Source organism: Nematolebias whitei, chromosome 13 (genome assembly GCF_014905685.2).
Source record: "Nematolebias whitei isolate Nwh7 chromosome 13, NemWhi1, whole genome shotgun sequence".
NCBI lineage: Eukaryota > Metazoa > Chordata > Actinopteri > Cyprinodontiformes > Rivulidae > Nematolebias > Nematolebias whitei.
Genome location: NC_056510.1, coordinates 19,084,128 through 19,106,828, shown reverse-complemented (window position 1 = coordinate 19,106,828; position 22,701 = coordinate 19,084,128). Strand labels below are relative to the sequence as shown.

Sequence of the window (22,701 nt, the reverse complement as noted above, 5' to 3'; positions counted from 1 at the left end):
GAACACAATCAAAAAATCTAATAAAATAATATATATATATATATATATATATTGAATGTGTTCTGGACAGAAAACTATGAGAGATAAATTAAGTTATTTTTATGACTTTGCATCTTTAAAAACAATATATTGATGTAAGTATACAAAACTCAAACTGTGCTGCTGTTCTAAACCAAACAGTTTTGGGTTACTCAGATATTTGATCATATCATATTATATCATATATTATATATCATATCAGATACTCAGATACCAATGCAGACATGTTCCTGCTTTTAGTATTCTACACCACCTTACAATCTAGCTGTGTTTTCGCTACTTTTCGTTTTAATTATCCTTTTAATTGCCATTTTATTTTCACTTGTTAAAATTTTTTTAATTTGTACGCATTTTTTTGATTGTCTATTGATGTCGTTGTTGTCCACTGTTGCTGGAAGAATATGGTTGGTGCCTTTAAGTCACCAAAACCATGTGACTAAAAAAGCACTAGTAGAACCTGAAAGTTAAAATAAAGGGGTGCAGTAATGGAAATGTAAAATGACATTTCTATTTGACTGCTTTTATGCAAATTCAACAATTTGAGTGAATATGCAAAGAGGTCAAACAATAGCAGTAAGAAATAATTTGGAAATTGTCATGAAACGTTTACTGACTGCACATTACGAAAATAACTGACTGCTTCTTCAGTCTTTTGGTTTAAACAGTAACTCATTCCCACGAGAAAATGCATTTCCCAGAGTGGGATTTCAAGGACAGCTGAAGACCCAGCAAAGGTTTTTGTGTTGCATAAGACATGTTTAGCAAATCAAACCATTTTATGATCGGCTCATTCAGCTGGTCAAATTTTCAGTAAGGATGGAATAAGAAAAATGTTACGTGCTTGACCAGTTAAAATGAACAATGGACTCATTAATTGTTTAAGGCAGTGTTTAGTTTTCCACTGAGAACCATTGTTATTTACATGTATAAAAACTGCTTTCAGAATTAATATACCGGTAAATGTCCAATTTTCATTTCCATTCCTTTGTTGCATTTGAAGTGAAACTAGTGAATTTTTAATGATGGGTTGTCTCTTTCTTCTAACTTGTTTGAGCCCAAACTGTGTTTTTTTTTAATACTCGTACTTTTAAAGATACTTTATGTAAACCATAAAATAAAATAGGGATGCACAATATTATTGGCATGGTATCGGCCGATATTAGCGTTAAAGTTCAATATCGGGCATCGGCCATTCCATTAAAATAACTCGCCGATATAAAAGGCACTGTTTTTGCCTGAAGCGGCAGCACAATGTGGTGATGTTGCAGTGGCAGCACCTCCGTCCCAGACCCGTCCCGGTCCACCCGTCTGCCAGGATCGGAGTTCGGCCTTCATGATCTCGTGAGACTGGGGTCCAGGCAAAGGCCTTCTGCGAGTCAGCAGCACAGAGGGTCTTCCGTGGTGACCGGCGGAGCTCGTAGCTGGGGAGATGACGTCCTGCATGGCCTGAGGGGGCTCCGAGGCTCTGGTGGGGAGGACCGGAGAAAGTCGAGGACCGGCGGAGCTCCATCTAGCTCGCTCTGAATTTTGTCGTCGGCCACAAAGCACAAAAAACGCCTGCACTTCAGCATTAGACCACGACGTTGTCATTATTGTTTTTAAAAGATTAAGAATAGGTTCAATCGCTGCTCGAGTTCGAACACCGGTAATTGCAAATGGCGGATCGAATGTTTTGAAAAATGTTCAAACCCCTCTAGTGACTGCCCCCTGACCAATCAGTGACCGACAGTGTTCTGACGACACATTTTGGTGCCGGCTCAGCTCGCTTGGTACATTGACTAAAACAGGTGCCGGTTCCATGAAAAAGTGATAGTGGAAAAGGGCTCAAAACCATACCGAAAACAAGTCGAGTCGTGCTGAAGAGGAGCTATGGAAAAGAGGCTATAGTCTGTGTAGGTAAACAAATATGGCAGAACCAGACAAGCATATAATCAAGAAGACAACGTTAAGTTGGAATTATAAGAGTGAAGGTTTCTTTATACTCTGCAAGATGTGAAGAAGTCTGCTCTTGCCAAGGGGTCCAGTATACTCCAAACAAAGCCGAACATCGACTTGCAAGTGACATGGTTGCAGGATGTTCGTTTTCGCACAGACCTTTCATAGTCCACGAGACACGAGTGCATAGCTCTTGGAAAACTCCTCCCACTGCAGTATACAACACTGCACGGGTATATTCCCGCCAGTCTCCACTCCGTCCCTGCATCCGCCGTTTGGCCACAAATCTATCAGGAAGAAGGCGCAACTTCTCAGGAGACAGACTTCTCCTCCATGCACAACTTCTGCACAATATCCATCCAGAAGTTTTAGGCCATTTGACTAATTTAGTGAGGCATACAGCTGAATAACAAAAAAAGGTTAAATCATTTCATCTGGACCAGTTTCTTTAAGGGAGAAACGTTTCGTCTTCCATCCAGAAGACTTCATCAGTCTGTGGCCTGCCAACCAGATCTGTCCCATAAGTAGCCTTCATTGCTGTGTTTACATAAAGCTGAAAGTCCGAGCACATTTCTGCATTGAAGAACACGTCCACAAACTTCTGACCAATCACACAATACTTAGCACACACTCTTGTGAGAAAAAGCTCAGCCCTGACCTTGTGTCGAGAAGGAGCAGGCAAAGCTGCTCTGAGAGCAAAACGCGATTTTTGTCACACAACTACGCCAATGAGAAACGATTTTGTGGCTTTGGATGGCGTATGCAAGGTCCTTAATGCAGGTGTGAGGCGTTCTCTTCAGCACATGGACATTCCATACTCCATAAAGAACTGCAGCACAGTAGAGTTGTTGCCCCTCAGCAAGAAGGTCGCCGGATTAAATCCCGGGGCCTATCTCAGTTTCCTCCCACTGACCAAAAACATGCCTGTTAGGCTAATTGGTAACTCTAAATTGTCCCTAGGTGTAAGTGAGAGAGTGAATGGTTGTTTGTCTCGTTTGTCTCTATGTGTCCCTGTGATGGACTTGCGACCAGTCCAGGGTGTACCCCACCTTTTGAACGGTGACTGCTGGATATGGGCACCAGACCCCTGCAACCCAAAAAGGAGGCGGGTAAAGATGGTGGACATTGCACTTTCTGTTAAAACATTCATCCATCCACCCATGATCTTTTACCCGCTTCTTTCTTTTTGGGTCATGGGGGACGCCAGTGCCCATGTCCAGCAGTGGACAGGTCGCAAGTCCATCGCAGGGACACATAGAGACAAACGAGATAAACAACCATTCACTCTCTCACTCACCAATCAGCCTAACATGCATGTTTTTGGTCTGTGGGAGGAAACCGGAGTACCCGGAGAAAACCCACGCATGTACGGAGAGAACATGCAAACTCCACCCAGAAAGGCTCCCGGACCGGGATTTGAACCAGCAACCTTCTCGCAGAGAGGCAGCAGCTCTACCAGCTGCGTCACCATGCTGCCCGTTAATAAAATATATGAGACAATATATACATATATCTTTTTACCTCTTGATCACGTGTACATGCAGTTAGAACAATTTATGCTATGAGCTTATTTACTAATTATATATAGGCTAGAACCGTTAATTGCAGATATGTAGTAAAAAATAACCAAAAAAGATCATGAATATACTATGTAGAATGTAAGCTTAATAATCTGAGACATATATAACCTATTAGGAACACTACGCCTGAATGTATGCATGCAAAAAAAGACTTTTTCCTGGAGGTCATTGCAGCAACAAAGATAAAGTGCAAAGCAATGGAAGTACAAATAAGGTTTCGGTACAAAAAAATAACGAATAAATTCATTTGGGTAAAAAAAAATGCAGATTAGGGTAATTAAATATGGCGTAGTTTGAACGCAGCGGGTAAACGAGGGAGCTAATAAAGGTGAAGTCAATCTTGTGGGGGCAGAGTTCGGGTCTCCGCCCCTGCGCGAGGTCGCATTCCGGAGATTCCCTAACTCCAAGCTCACCTGCATTCGCCTTCACCTTTCCCAGCACGTTTGTAAGGTCACGAGAGTTAAGTGTTTTGTTTTTCCAAGAAACTAGACCGTCACAGCGTTTTTTTTTTTCTTCTTTTGCGTTTACATGAAGCCAAGTTTTTCACAGCAACGGTTTGAGCGCGAGCACCCCTTCAAAGGTATCCGCGGTGAAACACTCACAACAAGATTAGCGTAGATTTAGATTGTCCCCTGCTGTGAAGAAGCTTTAAAAAGCTTGGCTTATAAAACGCACGCAAATGAAAACGCACGGAAATGAAAACACTTTCTTTTCAGGGTGAATCCCAGACTTTCTGAGTCTTCCCTCCTCCTCCTCCTCGCGCAGAGATGCTTTCCTTTTCTCCCCTCCGCAACATTTTAGCCCAAAACAGTTTCGCAGTTGATAATGAGGCGTCGAAAACGTTCACAAACCTTAGGAGGACCGTTGTTGCGCTGGAGAAACTGCAGCTCGGGTCTACATGGGAACGTGTAACTTCATCTGTAAAGTCCAGCCGCTTTACTTCCATGCACGAAGAACGAAACTCGTGTCCATGGTCGAGGGAAGAAGACAACCCCTTCCCTGCAACTACCAGCAATCCCAGGCAAGGGGAGCGTGCATGACGTCAGTGGGAATGTGGGAAACCAATGGGGGCTCCTGATTGGCTTGTGTAGACACTTGGGGCGTTCCCAGCATTTTACGTGTCGGTAAATTAACCAATGAAAAGAAGAGATGGCTGTTACCGTGGTTACCAAATCCTAACACTGTTGAAGGATAGCATGCGGTAAGCTACGTGGTTCAGTAAACCTTCTTTCTACTAAAAGAGTAAATAAATATTCATAGTTAAAGTATTTTAAAGCACAGTAAAATTTACATGTTGTTTAAATTTATTTTTAACATGCATTACTGCGTATGTGTTTCATTTTATTGGTTATTGTCACTGCAGCCACAACTATTTTTCTGTTTAACTGTTTAATTAACTGTTTTATTTACAGAATATTATTAACAATTCTGTACCATTCAACAGAAAATTGACTTTTTTGTTGTGTACAACGGGCAGCACCGTCGCACAGCTGGTAGAGTCGTTGCCTTCAGTGGTGTCTACATTTTTGTAGTGGGTATACTGTACTTAGAAACCAAAGTACACCGTTTAGTACAATGCAATCGTCAATTTATTTAGATTGTTATGCATATTGAACATTTCCAATATTTTTCTGATGCTTATATTTAAATAAATATACTTTGTACAACAAACTTTGTACAGCAGTTGGCTTTGTATTAAAAACATGTTATAGAATTTATGAAACAGTATCAAACCAAAACATGTTCAAGTATGAAGTAGTAAACAGAAGTATTAATTATACAATAATTTACTGGATAAGCTATTGTAATAAACAAGCGCTGCATACTGATAAATTGTTACGGAAGCTTTTAACATATCAATGACACGTGCCTCATGATATGTCTTGTATCACTGGGCACTTTTAAGTGGGTATACTGAAATTCTGAAGCTTTTCTAGTGGGTATACTCCACGTATTACGTAGACTACACCACTGGTTGCCTCTCAAATAGCAGGATGTCCTGGTTCAAATCCCGGTCCGGGGGCCTTTCTGGGTGGAGTTTGCATGCTCTCTCCGTGCATGTGTGGGTTTTCTCCAGGTACTCCGGTTTCCTCCCACAGACCAAACACATGCATGTTAGGCTGATTGGTAACTCTAAATTGTCCCTAGGTGTGAGTGAGAGAGTGAATGGTTGTTTGTCTCTATGTAGCCCTGTGATGGACTTGCGACCCATCCAGGGTGTACCCCACCCCTCGCACAGTGATTGCTGGTCATGGGCACCAGTGACCCCCGTGACCCAAAATGGAATAAGCGGGTAAAGATAATGGATGGATGGATGGATTTTTTTTAATGCAGCAATTCTTTTTGTTTATGCAGAGTACAGGAATAAAGCTCTACAAAAATGAGTGGAAGAAATCTACAGCATTTTGCCACAAACTACAAACCAGAAGATGCTGGTAAGTAATTGGAAAAACTGGTCTTTAATATGGGCAACTTCTGAAACAGTGGTCCACTGAACTGGAAATTCATCCTTTGAAAACCTTAACTTTTCCAAGATTTGGAGACATTTATTTTATTCGCTTCAGGCCATAGTTGCATTTAAATCATATAAATCTTATACTATTAGTTTGTTCTCTTCCACTTTCTGCAGTAATTTGTGAAATATGCAAATGATCCGTTAGTGCTCAGTAGGTGCAGTCCATCTTTCTTTCTCACTATTATTTTCCTAGAAAATGATTTTCCCTGAAATCAGCATAAAGATTTAACTTAAGACATAAAAGTCTAGAAAATTCTGGTGATCCTGATTCAGCCATATTATTTGCTTTCATCCATGCAGAACAACTGACACTGAGAATGAAAAACGGTCTTGGCAGCTCCAAGTACAAACCAACTGATTATGAAAAACTGCAAGCCATTTTTGATGCCAAACGCCTGGAGGTGGATCTGATTGGACAGAAGGTAACTTCCTGTTATCAGAATTATCCATGCATTTAAAAAAGATCAATATTATGTGAGAACGATGCATACAAAATTAATTCCTGGTATATTGGTTGACATTGTAATACAAAGATGGTATTGCAGCGACATCACTCATTATTGTTCACAGAGAAAGCATGAATTGGCACAAACTTGAGTTAACTGTGAAGTTATAACACAGCATGTCTCCATTTAGTGAATAGTGCAATTTGTCCACTTTTTTCTCCACTTTTCATCAACACCACACTCTGTAAGGGATTCCATTTAGCTTGAAAAGGCATTGCTTAACATTTATAACATTACTTTTGTCCAATAACATGAAATAGAACAGTAGTTTCACTGTAGCAGTAGCAGTTTCATGAGTATTAAATTAGTTGTATGTAGTTTTCAAAAACGCTGTTTGAAGCTTTTAATTATGACCCTGAGTTTAGCAAACAATTACTGCAAGAGGCAGTGTTGATTAGGCTTTTAGCTCGTTGTTTTAAATGAACTGTGTCAGAATGTTTTCAGCATCATCCAGCTGGCTCCTTCCAATGCTGCTCTCTGTATACCTTAGATAAGACATGGCTTTATGTTCACTTTCAGCTGCCCAGCTGAAAGAAATGCTTTGTGAGATTTTCTCTTTGGTGATGAGATAGAAAGTAAATGATATAAAGTAGCTTCAAGTATGGAATAATTTTTTGTATTCAAGCAAAGAACTGGCAGTGTTTCAGTATGTGAAACCCTTAGCAGTGCTGCTCTAAATGATATACAGGGTATTAGGTTACTGTAATTTTCCGTGTATAAGCCGCTACTTTTTCCACATGCTTTGGACACCATGGCTTATACATATGGGGTGCTGTTTGTAAAGTTGCACAGTCAAAAATTAACATAAATATTTTGGTTTATTTAGCTTTTAATAAGAAAAAAATAGGGGTTTTTTTTGTCTTCAAAGTCATATTTTCACCATGTTATTCATACATTTATAAATATCATAATTCCCAACTAAGTATTAGTTTACTAACAAAATACTTAACTTGCAAGTTAAATAATTAGTTAGAAACTAAATATTTTGGTATAAATTAAATATTTAATTTACACCTAAATATTTAGTTTACTAACTAAATGTTTAATTTCTAAGCTAAACATTTAATTCCTAAACTAAATACTTAATTTGCTAACTAAATATTTAGCTTGGATCTAAATATATATTTTACAAACCAAACATTTAATTTCCTAAATAAATATTTAATTTGCTAACTAAATATTTGCCTCAGACCTAAACATTTAACTTGCTAGCTAAATATTTAACTTAGCTAAATATATAACTTTCTAGCTATATATTTAACTTGTTAGTTAAATTTATAATTTTCTAGCTAAATGTTTAACTTGCTAGTTAAATATTTAGGTCTAAGTGAAATATTCAGTTAGCAAATTAAATATTTAGTTTAGGAAATAAATGTTTATCTTAGAAATTAAATATTTAGTTAGTAAACTAAATTTAGTTAGTAAACTAAATATTTAGGTGTAAATTAAATATTTAATTTGTACCAAAATATATTACTTTACTAACTAAATATTTAACTTGCAAGTTAAGTATTTTGTTTGTAAACTAAATATTTATCTTGTAAATTAAATATTTAGTTGGGAACTATGACATTTATGAATGTATGAATAACATGGAGAAAATATGACTTTGAAGACAAAAAAACAACTTATTTTTTTCTTATTAAAAGCTAAATAAACCAAAATATTGATGTTAATTTTTGACTGTGCAACTTTACAAACGGCACCCCATATATACAATGCTGTGACTAATTTATGTTTTTGTTTTTTATATATAAAATTTACAGCAATTTTTTTCCTATTGGACTAACAAGCTTCCTGCCACCAAACACATTTAGCGGTAGCTTTGTCAGCACTGTTCTCTCCATTGATTACTGGTAGTTGTTGTGTTCATTCAGTAGGTTGTACGTTAACGCTACTTATTTATGTACAAAATTGCATTTTATTTTAAATTTAATGTGCGCTGCTTATAGTCAGGTGTGCTCTATAGACCAGAAATTGCGGTATATGTGTCTTTCTGTGTGAAAACTTTATGACTTTATTGTGACATTAAAGAGTTAAAGAGCAAACATTTACTGGCCATTGTAACATTCTTGCTTTAATCTGAACATTTTTAGAAAAACAACTAAATCAAAGTGGGAGAGCTAACAATTAGTGATTCTAAAGGTTTTTTTTCTTTCTATTTTTGTAAGGAAAAGTTGAAAAGAAATGTACATACAGTTTTTCACAAATGTGGTTCAAAGTTCAAGTTCAAATTACAAGTATGTTTATTTGTCATATGCAAGGTTAACACAAGGTTAACAGTACAATGAAATGCTCAGGATGAGAAGAACTGATTTGACTCGCTAAAAACAAAGAACAAACAAATAAGAAATTACTAAAGCACAAGGGTACAAAATAAAGTACCAAAACGTGAAAAAGTAATTATGATATTTACAATTACATTTTTACAAAAACAAAGTAAAAGCCAACAAGGAATAAACATATTTCAAATACTTCACATCATAGAAAGTTATGATAATAATGACCCAGCCGAATTTAACCCACTGTGATAGGGCTTCATATTTGTAAGAAATTGAGCCATGTTGTCTGCCCTGAACGCAGTGTGTGTCCGCTGGAGAGGCTGATTGACAGAATTAGGACTGGTTCTAATTTAAAGCATTAACAGGCAGGGCCAGCAGAGCTGACTTCGTTTTGGCTAACTAAATAGTTTGCAGAAACGCCTTATTTTATTACATATTTTCAGCTTTTTATTTGTTTTTATTTTTTGCTCAAATTATTTTCAAAGAGGTCTGATTACAGACCTAAATAAGCCTGAATCAAAAGAATAGAAGTTTTGCTTAATCATTTTGATATTGATAACATTTAGTATTCAGTCTTTCAAAGAAAGTAAAGTAGTGTTTTGATCATACAATGCTTTGAATTAGCTTTATTTTAACTTAGAAACACAAAATCAGACGTTCTATATGTTGCTGTACTGTTGTACTGTACTTGTGGAGTTGTCTCTTTGTTTTATCTCCTGTCTCTTCAAGGTCCCTCTTCTGAAAGGCTGTCTGCTCAGATTAATAAACTGATTGATTCAAAATATGGCGGCAGCACTTGATGTTTATATATATATTTTTTATTTTAGATGTGCCAAATTATGCACCAAGCAGGGATTTTTTTTAAAATGTATATACTGTTAAAAAAAACCGAGTCATTCAGTCAGTCTCAGAGGTTATTTTTAGTCATTCATTTATTTATTTTTGAAGATGGTTAAAGAGGAGAGGAGGAAATAACTGTGTTTTATTAAGGATTTGTAATGTTGGATACTTTTTTACATACCAATCATTTAAATTACACTACAGCAAAGTACAACTTCTGTAAAGAGAACCGTAGCTCCTTTTTCATAAATATGCTACACACTGAGAACAGCATATCCACATGTAGTTCAATAAATTGCAAAAGTGCCTGACATTTAACTGCTCATGTCACATCATCATTCACATGTGCAGTTTACCCTCTGCACTTAGTCTTCTATTTGTGAGTGATGATGAGTGATGTTATGTGCCACCGGTTTTATTCAAATAAGCTGAATTTTTTTTACAATTATTCTTTTAGTTAATAGAAGCTGAAAAACACAGCAACTGTTATTAAATAGGATACAGTGAGAATATTGTATATTAATGGATGTTTTACTCAAAGTGTAGGTTTTTTTTTCCTGCTAAACAAAGGAAGTGACAAAATCCATGACATTTTTTAAATAAGTGTCCAATGCAGCTCTCTAAATTTATATGGACACCATTACAATGTTTTAGGCACAAAACATATACATTTTATTTTCTCAAAACACCACCCTTCTCCTGTCACATGCACATTTATATCAAGTTAATGTTTATTGTCATTTTCATCACATGTGGTACATGAGGTAGAACAAAATCATCAGGGTCCCAGTTACACCCATAGCAAAAATATAAAGTATAAATAGAAACACTATACAAAGATCTAAGGTATACAGTAAACAATAATACTATAAAATAATATGGTGTATTAAACTACAGCCCAAACACGAGTCTGTTGTGAAGAGATAGGTATGAATATAGCAGCTTATGGGTAAGAAATCAGCAGCATTGATAATTTGCAAGCCCAGCTAAAGTGGCATAAAGTGTCACCAAATAAAGTGGCATCACAGTGATTTTTCTGGTTAGAGATTTATTAGTCTTACAGCTTCAGGGTAGAAGCTATTCCTCAGTCTAGTGGTTCTACACTTAATGCTCCACAACCTCCTGCCTGAGGGGAACGGGGCAAGAAGTGTGTGTGCTGGGTGAGTGGGGTCCTTCATGATGCAGGTGGTCCTCTTCCTGCATCTGGAGGTGTAGATGTCTGTGATGGTGGGGAGGCTGATTCCAACAGACTTCTGTGCAGCCTTCACCACTCTCTGCAGCGCTTTTCTTTCTGCCACACGTTGCTGCTGGAGCACAGGATGCTCTCCACTGCACACCTGTAGAAGGAGGTGAGGACTGAGCTTCCCAGTCCATCTCACCTCAGCTGCATGAGGAAGTAGAGTCTCTGATGAGCTTTCTTGATCAGCTGGTAGTGTTGTTGCTCCAGCTGAGGTTGTCATTCAGGTGCACACCCAAGTACTTGTAACTAGAGACTACGTCCACCACAGTTTCTCCTATGTTCGAGGGGGTAGGAGGGTGGTTAATTGTGTTTACTCTTTTTGAAATCTTCAGTCATCTCCTTTGTCTTCTTCACATTGATGTGAAGGTTGTTCTTCCTGCACCAGCTCTCCAGGTGTTCCACCTCCTGCCTGCAGCTGGACTCATCATTATTTGTGATGCATCCAACCACTGCTGTATCATCTGCAAACCTGCAAATTTGCTATTGATGTCATGATTTCAGTAACGCAGTTAGGAGTCAGCTGTTCTGAACCATGGAATGTCCAAGTTTTCAACTTGCATGCATGTGGAACTTCTTTTTTTTAATAAACGTTCACTTGTGCAACATGCAAGTTTGTTTTTTGCTATTTACGTCCAAACAAAAATTATTTTGTCGGACGAGATGAGAGACAGAACTTGACTGCAACGTCCAGCCGGGAAATACGTAGGGTACCCCTTTTGGGGTAAGTTGCAGCCCATCCTGGTAATTTTTTACACAGACTCTCAAATGTAAAAAGCAAAGCATCACTGAATGAACTTCTATTAAACCAAAATAATAGAGATGGAGGTAAAATATATTAAAAAATCATTACTGAAAATAATGTATTATTTTATGATTTAATGATTATGGGATCAGAAAGTGCATTTATAAAGGGATTTCCCTATGGTCATTTTTTCCCTAAGGAACACTTGAGAGTAGTAATGTTACTGTACAGTTATGAAAGATTCAAACCAAAAACAAAAATAGAAGGATTTTTAGGCTTTATCAATAAAAATTGTGTTTACTGATAGCACCATCCATCCAGTATCTTTACTTGATTTTTCCTTTTTTGGTCACGGGGATCACTGGTGCTCATATCCAACCATCACTGTGCAAGAGGCGGGGCACACCCTGGACAGGTCGCAAGTACATAACAGTGATACTATAGCTTTAATACTGATAGCACCAAAAAATAAATGAATAAATAACAAAAATAACATAATAAAGAACATGTACAAAAATAAATGTGGTGTTAATATTTTTTCCTACATGAGCCCATCCAAGGATTAAATGTTTTAAACAAATTATACTGTACATATGTAAATGTTCTTGTATGTGATTGTTGTTTTGTACAATTACCTGAATCACTGGCCTGCGCATAAAAACACTGATCTAAGTCAATGAATGGCTGCACTGTGAGCGCTCTGAAGGAGCTGCACGATGGAAACTCAAAACAAATGAAACTAGATTAGGACCATTACCTCCCTCTTAATCTCTTAGTAGCATGCCCTGTGTCTCATGCATGTGTCTGCTTGATAATTTTAATTTCCCATTGTTTATTTGGCTGTTTCACTTGAATTGACTCAGTTTATTAAACTCTCACAAAACACTGTTATGCTATTCAAAACTACAGCAAATGTCACTGGAAAATTTTGTCCATGAGCACAGACGTGGAAAAAAAAACATGTTTTATGCATAAAAAAGCCACTTGTTTTGTGTTTCTGATCAGTTATGGGGTTTTTTTAATCACAAAGTGCTTAGAAAACTGTTGTATTAAAGCACCACAGATAAAATCTTGTCCAAATGGAATCAAGCAGACCTTATTCTGACCTTACTTTTTGGTGCAGGAAAACAGTTTTTTCTTTCAAAGAATTAAACCTTGTTTTATAGGTTCAGAAGACTTGCTGTGCAGCCAAGGCAACCAAGGAGAGCTCCTTATTACGGCAACACAGACAGGTGTGGAGCAGAGAACACCCCAGGCTGCAAAAGGCTGAGTAAGAGCCCTCTATTACTGCCTGCCATTATCTGCTGCAGTTTTCTAAATCAGCTTATACACAAAGCAACCATTCCACTTAAACCTTTATTGCACCCAGACAGAAATCTTTAGAGGAAAAAAAGAGCTTTAAAAGGGTGTAAAAGAAGAAAATGTATTAGGAGAGAAAAAGGTAAGGGAAGCTGATTTTCTGATGGATGTGATTGTGAATTTAAGCTTGAGAGAAGGGGATGGTAATCCTTGTGTGAGGATTTAAGAGTCTGTCCCTCTGTGTTTTGAGGCAGAAGTGTGGGACTGGGGCCCAGTACCGTCATGCCTTGTGAAGTGAGAAGGGCAATGCTGGCTCTGGGGTGCAGCTTGTTTGGCTGTATAATGACTATGTCTGAGCCACGCAAGGTTAATGATGTACACAACCATGGGCCTCAGTAATGAGCCAAGTCATGAAGATGTGCCACTGCTTGCATCTGTCCGCACATACTTCTAGTTAGAATACCTTGGGATTCAAACGCCACATTGTCACAAAGGGAAACTGGAGCGCATGTCCCCATGGTTACTGCTGCTACTTTTATTTTCACAAGCTTGACAACCTTTCAGCCAGGTTTTTAAAAAAGTCCATAATTATGGGAAGCTTCCAACACAGGCCCTTTTAATTTCGACTCAAATACTTTTGTTTTTTATTTCCCGCCACCAAGTCTGTGCGTGCATGTTCATTTGTCTTTAATGTTAGTAAAATATCTTGAGAACCACTGGAAGTTTTTCTAACTTGCAGAAAGAAGTCATTGGAGGAACATCTAAAACTGAATAACTTTAGGAGTCGATCCAATTCAAGACAGATGCCACAGTTAATCATTTGCCAACAGAAACATTTCTATAATTCAGTCACTTTTATAGATATTGAGCTAAAATTTGATGTGGTAGTAACAGTCATTTACAAAACACACTGACAACTTGCAATATAGCAAAGGACTGTGTATAATTATTTTCAAGGTTTGGCCATTCCATCATTTCTCAACATAAGATGATCTTGGTCTAACAGTCGGACATGCAAGGCAGCGTGTGATATGCATCCTTTCAAAAAAAATTTTTTGAAAATGATGGGTCTTTTAAATATCATATCAGTTTAACTTTTTTTCTAGCTGTATGCAGATTTAGATTGGTAAATAAAACATCAGCATTAAATTTTCATATACTTTAAGAATTTACCAACTTATACAATGTTTTAGAGTTGGTTTTAGTTCAGTGTTTAGTTAAATATTATCTTATCCTAAAATAAGCTGACATTTGGGAATTGGGTGGGGTTGGCGTGTTAGACACAAACAGCATCTGAGTTAAGGGACTCAATTTTTAAATTTATATACCCAATTGCCTCACCCCCTTCATTACTATATGAACTGTATTGCTACAGTGCCATGTTACTATAATCTGCTTTTCTCTCATGGTACAGAGAGCAAGCTGAGGATGAAATCCACCACTTTATAAATCACATCAGACCTATCAGTATAACAGACACTCCGGTCTTCTCACTTCAAGAATACGGTAAACTACTAAAAGTGTTAAATGTTTCGCTTCTAGACTCTGCTGTTTACATTTAGTATACTAATGTGCTGGTGTGTGCACATCTGTGTTTAATTTTGCCATTTAGAGCTATCTCTGAAGATGGAACAAGATGCATTCATGAACGCCACTGTTGAGCCAGTTTATCAACTCAAAGATGATCTGCGCTTCAGAATGAACAACGTACAACTCAAGGAACTTTCATCAGACAGAGAACAAGTATCACAACAGGTATTGTTATTAGTGCAGTAAGTGGGGATTGATGAAAAACCCATATGAGCCTTCTAGGTGTGCCCATTGCTCTCTCCAAAAAACACCAAACCTCGTGTCTCTCGGAGGAAGGACACAAGGTCTGAAATACTCAGTAATCTGAGCTTCTCGTGATCCATGAAGGGTTCCCCAAGAATTCTTTCTGATGAACAGCTCAGAGCCAGGCGATAGCCTAAATAGTGTAAAGAGGTCTCTAATTCAATGCCACAAACATCACACAGACCCTTGTCATGGAGTCCCATCACTATTTTGTGGTGGTTGAGTAGGTTGTGCCCAGTTAGAACTTCAAAAAGTGTACTTAAAGTTTTCCTTGCCAATAAGAGTGTTCCCAAACCTTGGATTTGTGCCATTAATCAGTTCTTGTGCCTGTCTATAATCTGCCAACTCCCTCCAACAGATTGAGTGTGTAGAGCAGTTCTGCAGCCTGTTGTTGAAATACCTAAAACAGGCTCTGATCCTTTGACGTGGGCCTGACTGCCAGCTTTCGCAAGGTAGTCAGCGCTTTCATTACCATTAATACCAGTATATCCCAGTACCCATATAACAGTAACACTGCTGATTGACTACTTTGGCACACTCCCAAACCAGTAATGATACAAAGTGTGTCCCATGGAGAGCTCTAATAGCAGATTGGCTATCTGTTAGTATGTAAACTTCCCTCTCTGTACACTGAAGGTCTTTGAGAAATGCCATACACTGGCAAATTGCATATATCTCGGCTTGAGATACAGTTGCAAAACTATTCAGCAGGTAACTGTACTTTCTCTCACTGTAGTTGTGCAAGATCAGCACCCCTGCACCTACTGACCCCTTCAGAAGAAATCCATCTGTAAAACAGTAGAATCGATTGGGAGACAGGCCTACCATAGAGAAGTTGCTCAAGGCAGATCTGTCTTCAATCTCTGTCTGAAAACTTAGCTCAAAGTTTCAAAGTTCATGCTCAATAATCCAGATAATAAAATCCAACAAAGTTAAGTCAGGTCCTCTGGATGGGTTTTTTTTTGTCAAAACGTTTCTTCTTTGATCCAAAAAACTTCATCGGTCCGAGGAGCCACAACAAACTCAGTTTTATAAGCAGCACACTCACATAGTGGATCAACCATTTTGATGGTGCTAAGATGGTTTCTGGAGTCCGCCCTCTCCCCCGCCAACTCATTTGAGGCAGCCATGGCCAAAGTGGTTCAAAACATCAAAGTTCATGCCCAATAATCCAGGTAAAAAAAATCCAACAAAGTTAAGTTGTTAATTAACATTGGCTCAAAGTTGTTTTTTTTTTACCATAATGTCTCCGGGTCCTGCCATTACTGGAATAGCAGCAACTGCCCAGTCTCAGCTTTGAGTATGCTGCAAGTCAGATAGGCTTCTCCACCAGTGCTTAATTTGAGCTGGATCCTGCTGGAACAGGATCCAGGAACTCTTATATTGATAGGGTGCTGTCCAGTAACTGTTTGATTGGATCCGGTAACCCTCAGGCTTACTAATAATAAAGTTATGAACAAATATGACTGCCTTGAAAATAATAAACTTATATTGGATATGTAAACTGAAAATAATTACGTAAACACTCATTTTAAACACAACAGCATATAATCTGCCTCTTCAAATAGCAGTTCTGCATCTACATTAAAAAAAAAAAAATCCACCCCTAAAAGAGTGGTGGGGGTGAGTGCTGAGCTAACCAGGCAGTCAGTCGTATGCAGGCAGGAGCCCACAGACATCTGCAGGCAGGCACCTGGAGGTTCACATGTGGAGTTGGACAACAATGAGCGGAACAGTATTGGACACTGTCCCTGCTCGTCCCTCGGGTCCGAACCTGACTTTTTTCATTCAACCTTTATTTAGACAGGTAAATCCCATTGAGCCTGGAGGACTCATTTACAAGAGAGACATGATTTCAACAAAGAATGATGACAACAATGGACAACAGCGACAACAATAAACAGTTATAAAAAGTCATACAATTTTTATTTTTTTTTTAACAAATAGGATGGCTAAAAAAAAAGAAAAGTAAAAAAGAAAAGAAAAGTAACAAAAAACAACTAGATTCTAAGGCGAATGTAGAAAACTAAAAACAGGAACATGTCTGTATTGGTCCTTGCCAGGAGTCCAACAGATTCTTAAAGCCACTTAGAGAGGTCAAGGTCGAGACCTTCAGATCTTTTTGTAAGATATTCCAAGAAACAGGAGCAGAGTAGGAGAAGGCCCTTTTGCCTAGTTCAGTTCGCACTGAGGGAACACTGCAGGTAATAATGTCCTGAGGGCGCACGCTGTAGCTGCACTCACGCAGAGACATGAAGGAGGAGATGTATGAAGGCAGCAGACCAAGAAGTGATTTAAAGATGAAAATGTACCAGTGGGAGAGTCTGTGTGAAGTTAATGATGTCCAGTTAACCAGTGAATACAGGGTGCAGTGGTGGGTACAATAATCACAGCCAGTTATGAATCTTAGTGCACCATGATAGACAGCATCCAACATCTGCAGGGTTCTTGTAGGAGCATTCATGTAAATAATGTCACCATAATCAATAGAGGGAAGGAAAGTCACAGATACAAGACGTTTCCTAGCATTCAGAGTTAGACAGGATCTGTTTCTGAAAAAGAAACCCAGTTTAACTTTCAGTTTTTTTTTACCAAGTACCAAGACTTACTTGATGGTTCTGTCAAATAGGGGTTTGGGGAATGCTTGACAGATGCTTGACAGTCCCTCATGATTCAATGAGACTAACCTGTATAAATAAAGGTTGAATGAAAGCATAAGCAGAGTCTTTACAAATGTAAGTAAACATAGATGTTTAACAACCCATTAAAATATACCGACATGCAGGAAATCCCATCTACGTTATTTAAAATTTTCTGGGGGAGGACACCAGCACCCACCCACCCCACCGGCTGGCCCGCCCCCTATTTGTGTTCCGGCATTGATCAGTTTACAAATTAAGCCCTGTTCTCCACCTACCAGACTGGAATAACCTCAGTGCACTGGATGAGGCCTCCCCCTAGATATACAAATTCAGTGGAGTCAGGTCCAGTAGAACTCCAATGGCTGCTGTGGCTGTTGTTCTAATGCAGGGGTGTCCAAACGTTTTTGAACCAAGATCTACTTTTGAATTTGGCAGCTTGCAGAAACCTACTTGCCCTGTCATAACACACACAAAGTTGCCAGTCAGAGTTTTAAACAGTCTGGCCTGATAGATAATTAAAAACAACAGACCCAATTTTGACAGGCCTAGAAGAGACAACATATTATGCAAGCTATAACATGAAAATAAATGTATGTGTCTACCTCAGTGGGCCTTCTGACACTGGAAGGAGGAAGCCAGGGCAGTATGAGGTGGTTGCAAGACATAGGCAGGTCACCAGATGGTCACTGTGGATCTGTTCTTGGGCTTGATGATTTTCATGTGAGAGAAAGCAGATAAGTCCAGACAAGTAGGTTGATCCAAATGTACTGTCAAGTTCAAAGCACATTTTCTGATGTAAGGATACTTTTATTCCAACAGCAGACTCCAGAACTCTCTATCCATGCCAGGTGTTGCTCTGGATTTGATCCCAATGCTATTTTGTAGTGTCAAAATATATTTTTCAGCACCAGAGTTTCAGCACACTAATCTGGACACAATGTCATCCACATCAATATTTCCAAAAGGATAATACATGTAGCTGACAACAGGATCTATGGGTGCAAAGCCAATAAATCATCTCTCAAGTTCTGACAAGATGCTCTGAACCTGCTCGTCATACAGTGCAATGTTGAGCTGTGTGACATCTTGCCCTTGACGTTGTAATTCTGCCTGCATGTGTGGAAAGTTTTGCAGGTCCATGCATTGCGGTCGACTTGTGAGAAACTGTAGCCTGCCACGAACTCTTTTATTTTTGAAATCACGGAAAACTGCATTTGCAGCCTCAACTAATGCTTCTTTCTTGACCTCGCCATCGCTCAGACTTTTTGCGTTGGACCAGAATGCAGCTGACCCGGTATGAGGCTATTGAAGCAGCCATCAATTTACTGTATATTTGTCAGGAAAAACTGTAATTTACAACTTCCTGATTTCAGCTGACTGGTTGGCTGCGCTTTAATCCAGTCATAGAAATCCTTCAAGCGTGAGTCTTATATGAAGAGTCTGCTGGTGTAAAATAGCCAACTCTTGCACAACAATACAACAAAGTTTAATGAAAAAAAAAGTATTAAAACATTAATTAAATTCTTGCTCAATGTCATTTGGTTTCTTTTAACTCTCAGAAGCTTTTTGCAGGCTCTAGAGTTGAATGGTGGGATTAAGGAGTTAGCCAAAGTCTTTAAAGACAGACCATAACGAGTCTTAACCATCTGCCCGACACTTTGTCAGCTTTGTGTAGCTCGCTGCTTGTTTCTTTCACATACCTTCCTCTTCTCTCGTTAGCTTGTATTGACCTCTCACACACTAACACAGCCACCACGACTCGGCTTATTAGTATTTTTTCACATCCTTTCTTCTTTCTTCTATTTTCTTCCTTCAGAAGAAGAAATTACTTTGTAATTATGTTGCCATAACTGGGTATTTCAAATGAAAGCCAAAATTTTTTAAAGCTAAGATGTCATGGAAATGAGTGATGCTTTACAAAAGGCAATCAATGCATCTAGTAAGTTTACTTCATGTTGTTAAATATAATAGTCAAAGTCACTTCACATTAAACCTCACATTAGCTCATATATTCATTCTGCCTTGTTGCAGTCTCATTGCTGCTTATGGGTAACCTGTTCAATGATACCGCCCAGTAGATGAAATTTCTTCCATGTGTCTGATTACCTGTTGTCAGATAGTTCCTCTGGTGTTTCTGTTGCTCATAAACAATATGCTCAATAAATATAATTTACAGTCTGATTTTATGCATCAGCAGTTTTATAATAAAATGATTTCACATGAAATATCTTCTTTTCCTCGATCGTGCTGTTGTTGCTTTGACTTTTATTTGTCTCTGATTGATGCATCCATTTAATGTTATATTTTTCCAAGTTACTGCAATTTGTATTTTTATCCTTGAATTACCAGATAAACTCTGTGAAAGATCAGCAAGATGACACACTTGCAAAGCTTCATGCAGAGTGTTTGTTTGTGGAGAACGAGATCTTGGACATGGGTTTGGAGGTACGTTTGTCACCATCTGTTCTACATAGCTATTAAATTCTTACCACTTTCATACTGAGTTAAGATACTGTTTTTGAGCTTGAGAAGTATTCAATTCCGAGTGCTACCAATGCACATAACTGTTTTATTGGACAAATTATTGAATGTAAAGGTTTGGTCTTGTTTTTGTCCATTTCTGTGTGTTTGTTTGCATATATGAAATCTCTCATGGACCACTTCACAGATTTTAGCTGAAGACTCAGAAAGTATTCCTTGGATGTACATCTACATCTGATTTAACCTAATTCATGATGGCCACAGCAACTAAATGGCCTTAGCAAACACAAAAATGACCAAAGTTTATCCTAATCAGCTATAACTTCATCTCTTCTCACGTTCAGGTGATCTTTTTCTAAAACTCTGGTATATTATTCCTATAACTCAATAGTGCCATCAGTCTTTGATCATTGTTTTACTTATTCATTTTACTGAATCAAAATGAATAAACAAAAAAATGTATAGCTTGAGATATATTTGATATTATCATGCTGTGGTTGAAGCCAGACAATTTTCAACTTCACCTTTATTAAAGACTGAATTACATTTATATACAAACTAATATTATTGTGCTGTCTTGTCTTTTTTATTCTGTGCAGGATCTTTTTAGAGGAGACTTTCCATTGGCAGTTCTAAAAGTTAGAAAGATGCCAATGTTGATTTTATTCATTTAATACATTTAAAAACAACAATATGGACCAAATTGCTTCACAAGCAGTAAAGTAACATAAAAATCACACATAAACCCAACAAATACAATGCAATAGGCTAAACACAAATAAAAACAAATAAAGAAGCCAAATTAAATAAGTGAGTTTCCAGGCTGGATTTAAAAAAAAAAAAGTATAGTCTCCGAGTATTTATATCAAAAGGCAGGAGATGGTCATTGTTCTATAACTATGCCTTTTTCTTCAAGCAAACCTTTAATTATTGTGGCCAAATCCATTTAATTTGACTGAATCATGTTTGATTCTTGGTTCAGTTTGTTTTATTTCTTTTCTCTTCAGAAAACAAAATACACAATTTATTAAAATATCCAAACTTTACCATAGAAATAAACATGTCTAAGATATGCAGTTGTACAGAATGTCTCAAGAAAGCTTTTGTTGTGCTTTTTAGAAATATCTCGTTAGTGCTGCAGTGAACCCAGAAAGCATTCCCAAAGAGGTTTTAGAGGCGGACTGCCCCTACCCAAAGCTGAAGGACTCTCTGGTCCAGGCCTTCCAGTCCCTCTCAGAGAGGTACCAGAACAGACTGCAGGCTCTGCAGGAGCAACTTCAGAAAATTGACAGGTAAACTTGAATGCTGAAGTTAAAGTTTTAAGTGCTTATACATTAAATCTGAATTTTTTTTGTTGATTAATACGATAAAACATTACATCTAAAGCAGAATTCTGGTTTGACTAGACAGAACAAAGTGAAGCAAATTGCCACAGTTAGCTCACTTCTAAACAAACTGTTGATTGAGATGGGGATTTCTCGCCAGGAGGCTGATTATGTAAAATTACTTTATATCATTTTCCATGAGGCAGCATTTTTAGGACCATTTGCTTAGTAATTTATTTACAATTGCATGACATTTTTCTTTCTTATTACATATTTCTGTGTTGAATTTCTGTAAGGTTTTGTGGCTGGTGTCCAGAAGACCATGAACTTTTCCAGTTCACAGTGTCCATGTACACTCCTGACACACCCAACCACAGAGCACTCTGCACGGACATGCTGCGGAGACAGTTCCCCGAGAGGACGAGACAAGAGCTGGTTAGTAATTTCACTAAATATAAAAATAATAAGATACTTTTACAATGTGCCCAATGCATTTTTAAAATTAAAATGTAACAACTTAATTTATCAAATACAAGTGACATAATACAGTGCACACACATTCATGCACACATGCAGAGCTATAGCTGAAACATTGTCTATATGTTTCAACAAATCAGTGCACACAAAATAATTTATACTTGTTCTTTTACGTAAACAGCATTTTGGTCAACCCTTAATGTTTTTATTTTTATTTTTATGGACTTACCTGACTTGACTTATTGTTATTAGACTTGAAGAAAGTTGTTAATTAAGAAGTTGTTTGACTGAAAAGGTTTAAATTAAAACAAAGTTTTTTAATTAGTACGTTTTACAAATTAACAGTTAGACTTTTGAGCTTTAGAAACTTGTAACTATTATAATAAAGTCTGTATTTATGGGCTTTGTAAGTTATTTGTCCTTATTTTATAAATTTAACAAACTTCTCGATTAATAGATTTACTAAGAAATTAGACAAATAATACATTTAAATTAATCATGACAGGACCTCATTTACTTAGCAAAGATTTGTTGAGAGCATTCTTCGATTGTAGGGTCCTGACGTAATTTAGTTTTCAAAAATAAAAATTAAACTGGAGTTTATAAAACATTTTTCAAAGCAAACGATATCAAAATAATATTCTGTTTTTGTAAATCTTATCTATTGCCAGTTTGACCTTTCCATGTTTGTTGTGCACGTTGAACATGCACACATGCCTGCCTTATTTTTTACTGTGCCCCCACCCGTCACTCCTGTCAGACGCAGGTCTGAGTTCCCGGCTCCCTGATCAATGTAGCCCTGAACCGAGTGCACAGATAAGCCTGGACAATGATCTGCTCAGCACGCTGCAGGATGCGTCATGTCACACACTGCCACCTAGCATCACCATGACAACCGCCAGAAACCAACCCGGTGCCCCCACTCTTTCTTCCTTCCCTCCTTCCTCTCCGGCACCCAGAGAGAC

At 37.9% G+C, this 22,701-nt stretch overlaps 1 protein-coding gene across 1 annotated transcript in view; it reads left to right on the top strand.

Annotated features, from left to right (window-relative positions):
- The first annotated feature begins 5,934 nt into the window (after positions 1–5,934).
- Positions 5,935–22,701, top strand: part of LOC119419114 (coiled-coil domain-containing protein 148-like) — a 39,037-nt gene continuing 22,270 nt past the window's right edge. The window contains exons 1-8 of the mRNA XM_037686416.1: positions 5,935–5,989; positions 6,370–6,491; positions 12,846–12,949; positions 14,393–14,484; positions 14,591–14,733; positions 19,803–19,898; positions 21,054–21,226; positions 21,556–21,694. Coding sequence (XP_037542344.1) covers positions 5,935–5,989; positions 6,370–6,491; positions 12,846–12,949; positions 14,393–14,484; positions 14,591–14,733; positions 19,803–19,898; positions 21,054–21,226; positions 21,556–21,694 — 924 coding nt within the window. The remainder of the gene's footprint in view (positions 5,990–6,369; positions 6,492–12,845; positions 12,950–14,392; positions 14,485–14,590; positions 14,734–19,802; positions 19,899–21,053; positions 21,227–21,555; positions 21,695–22,701) is intronic.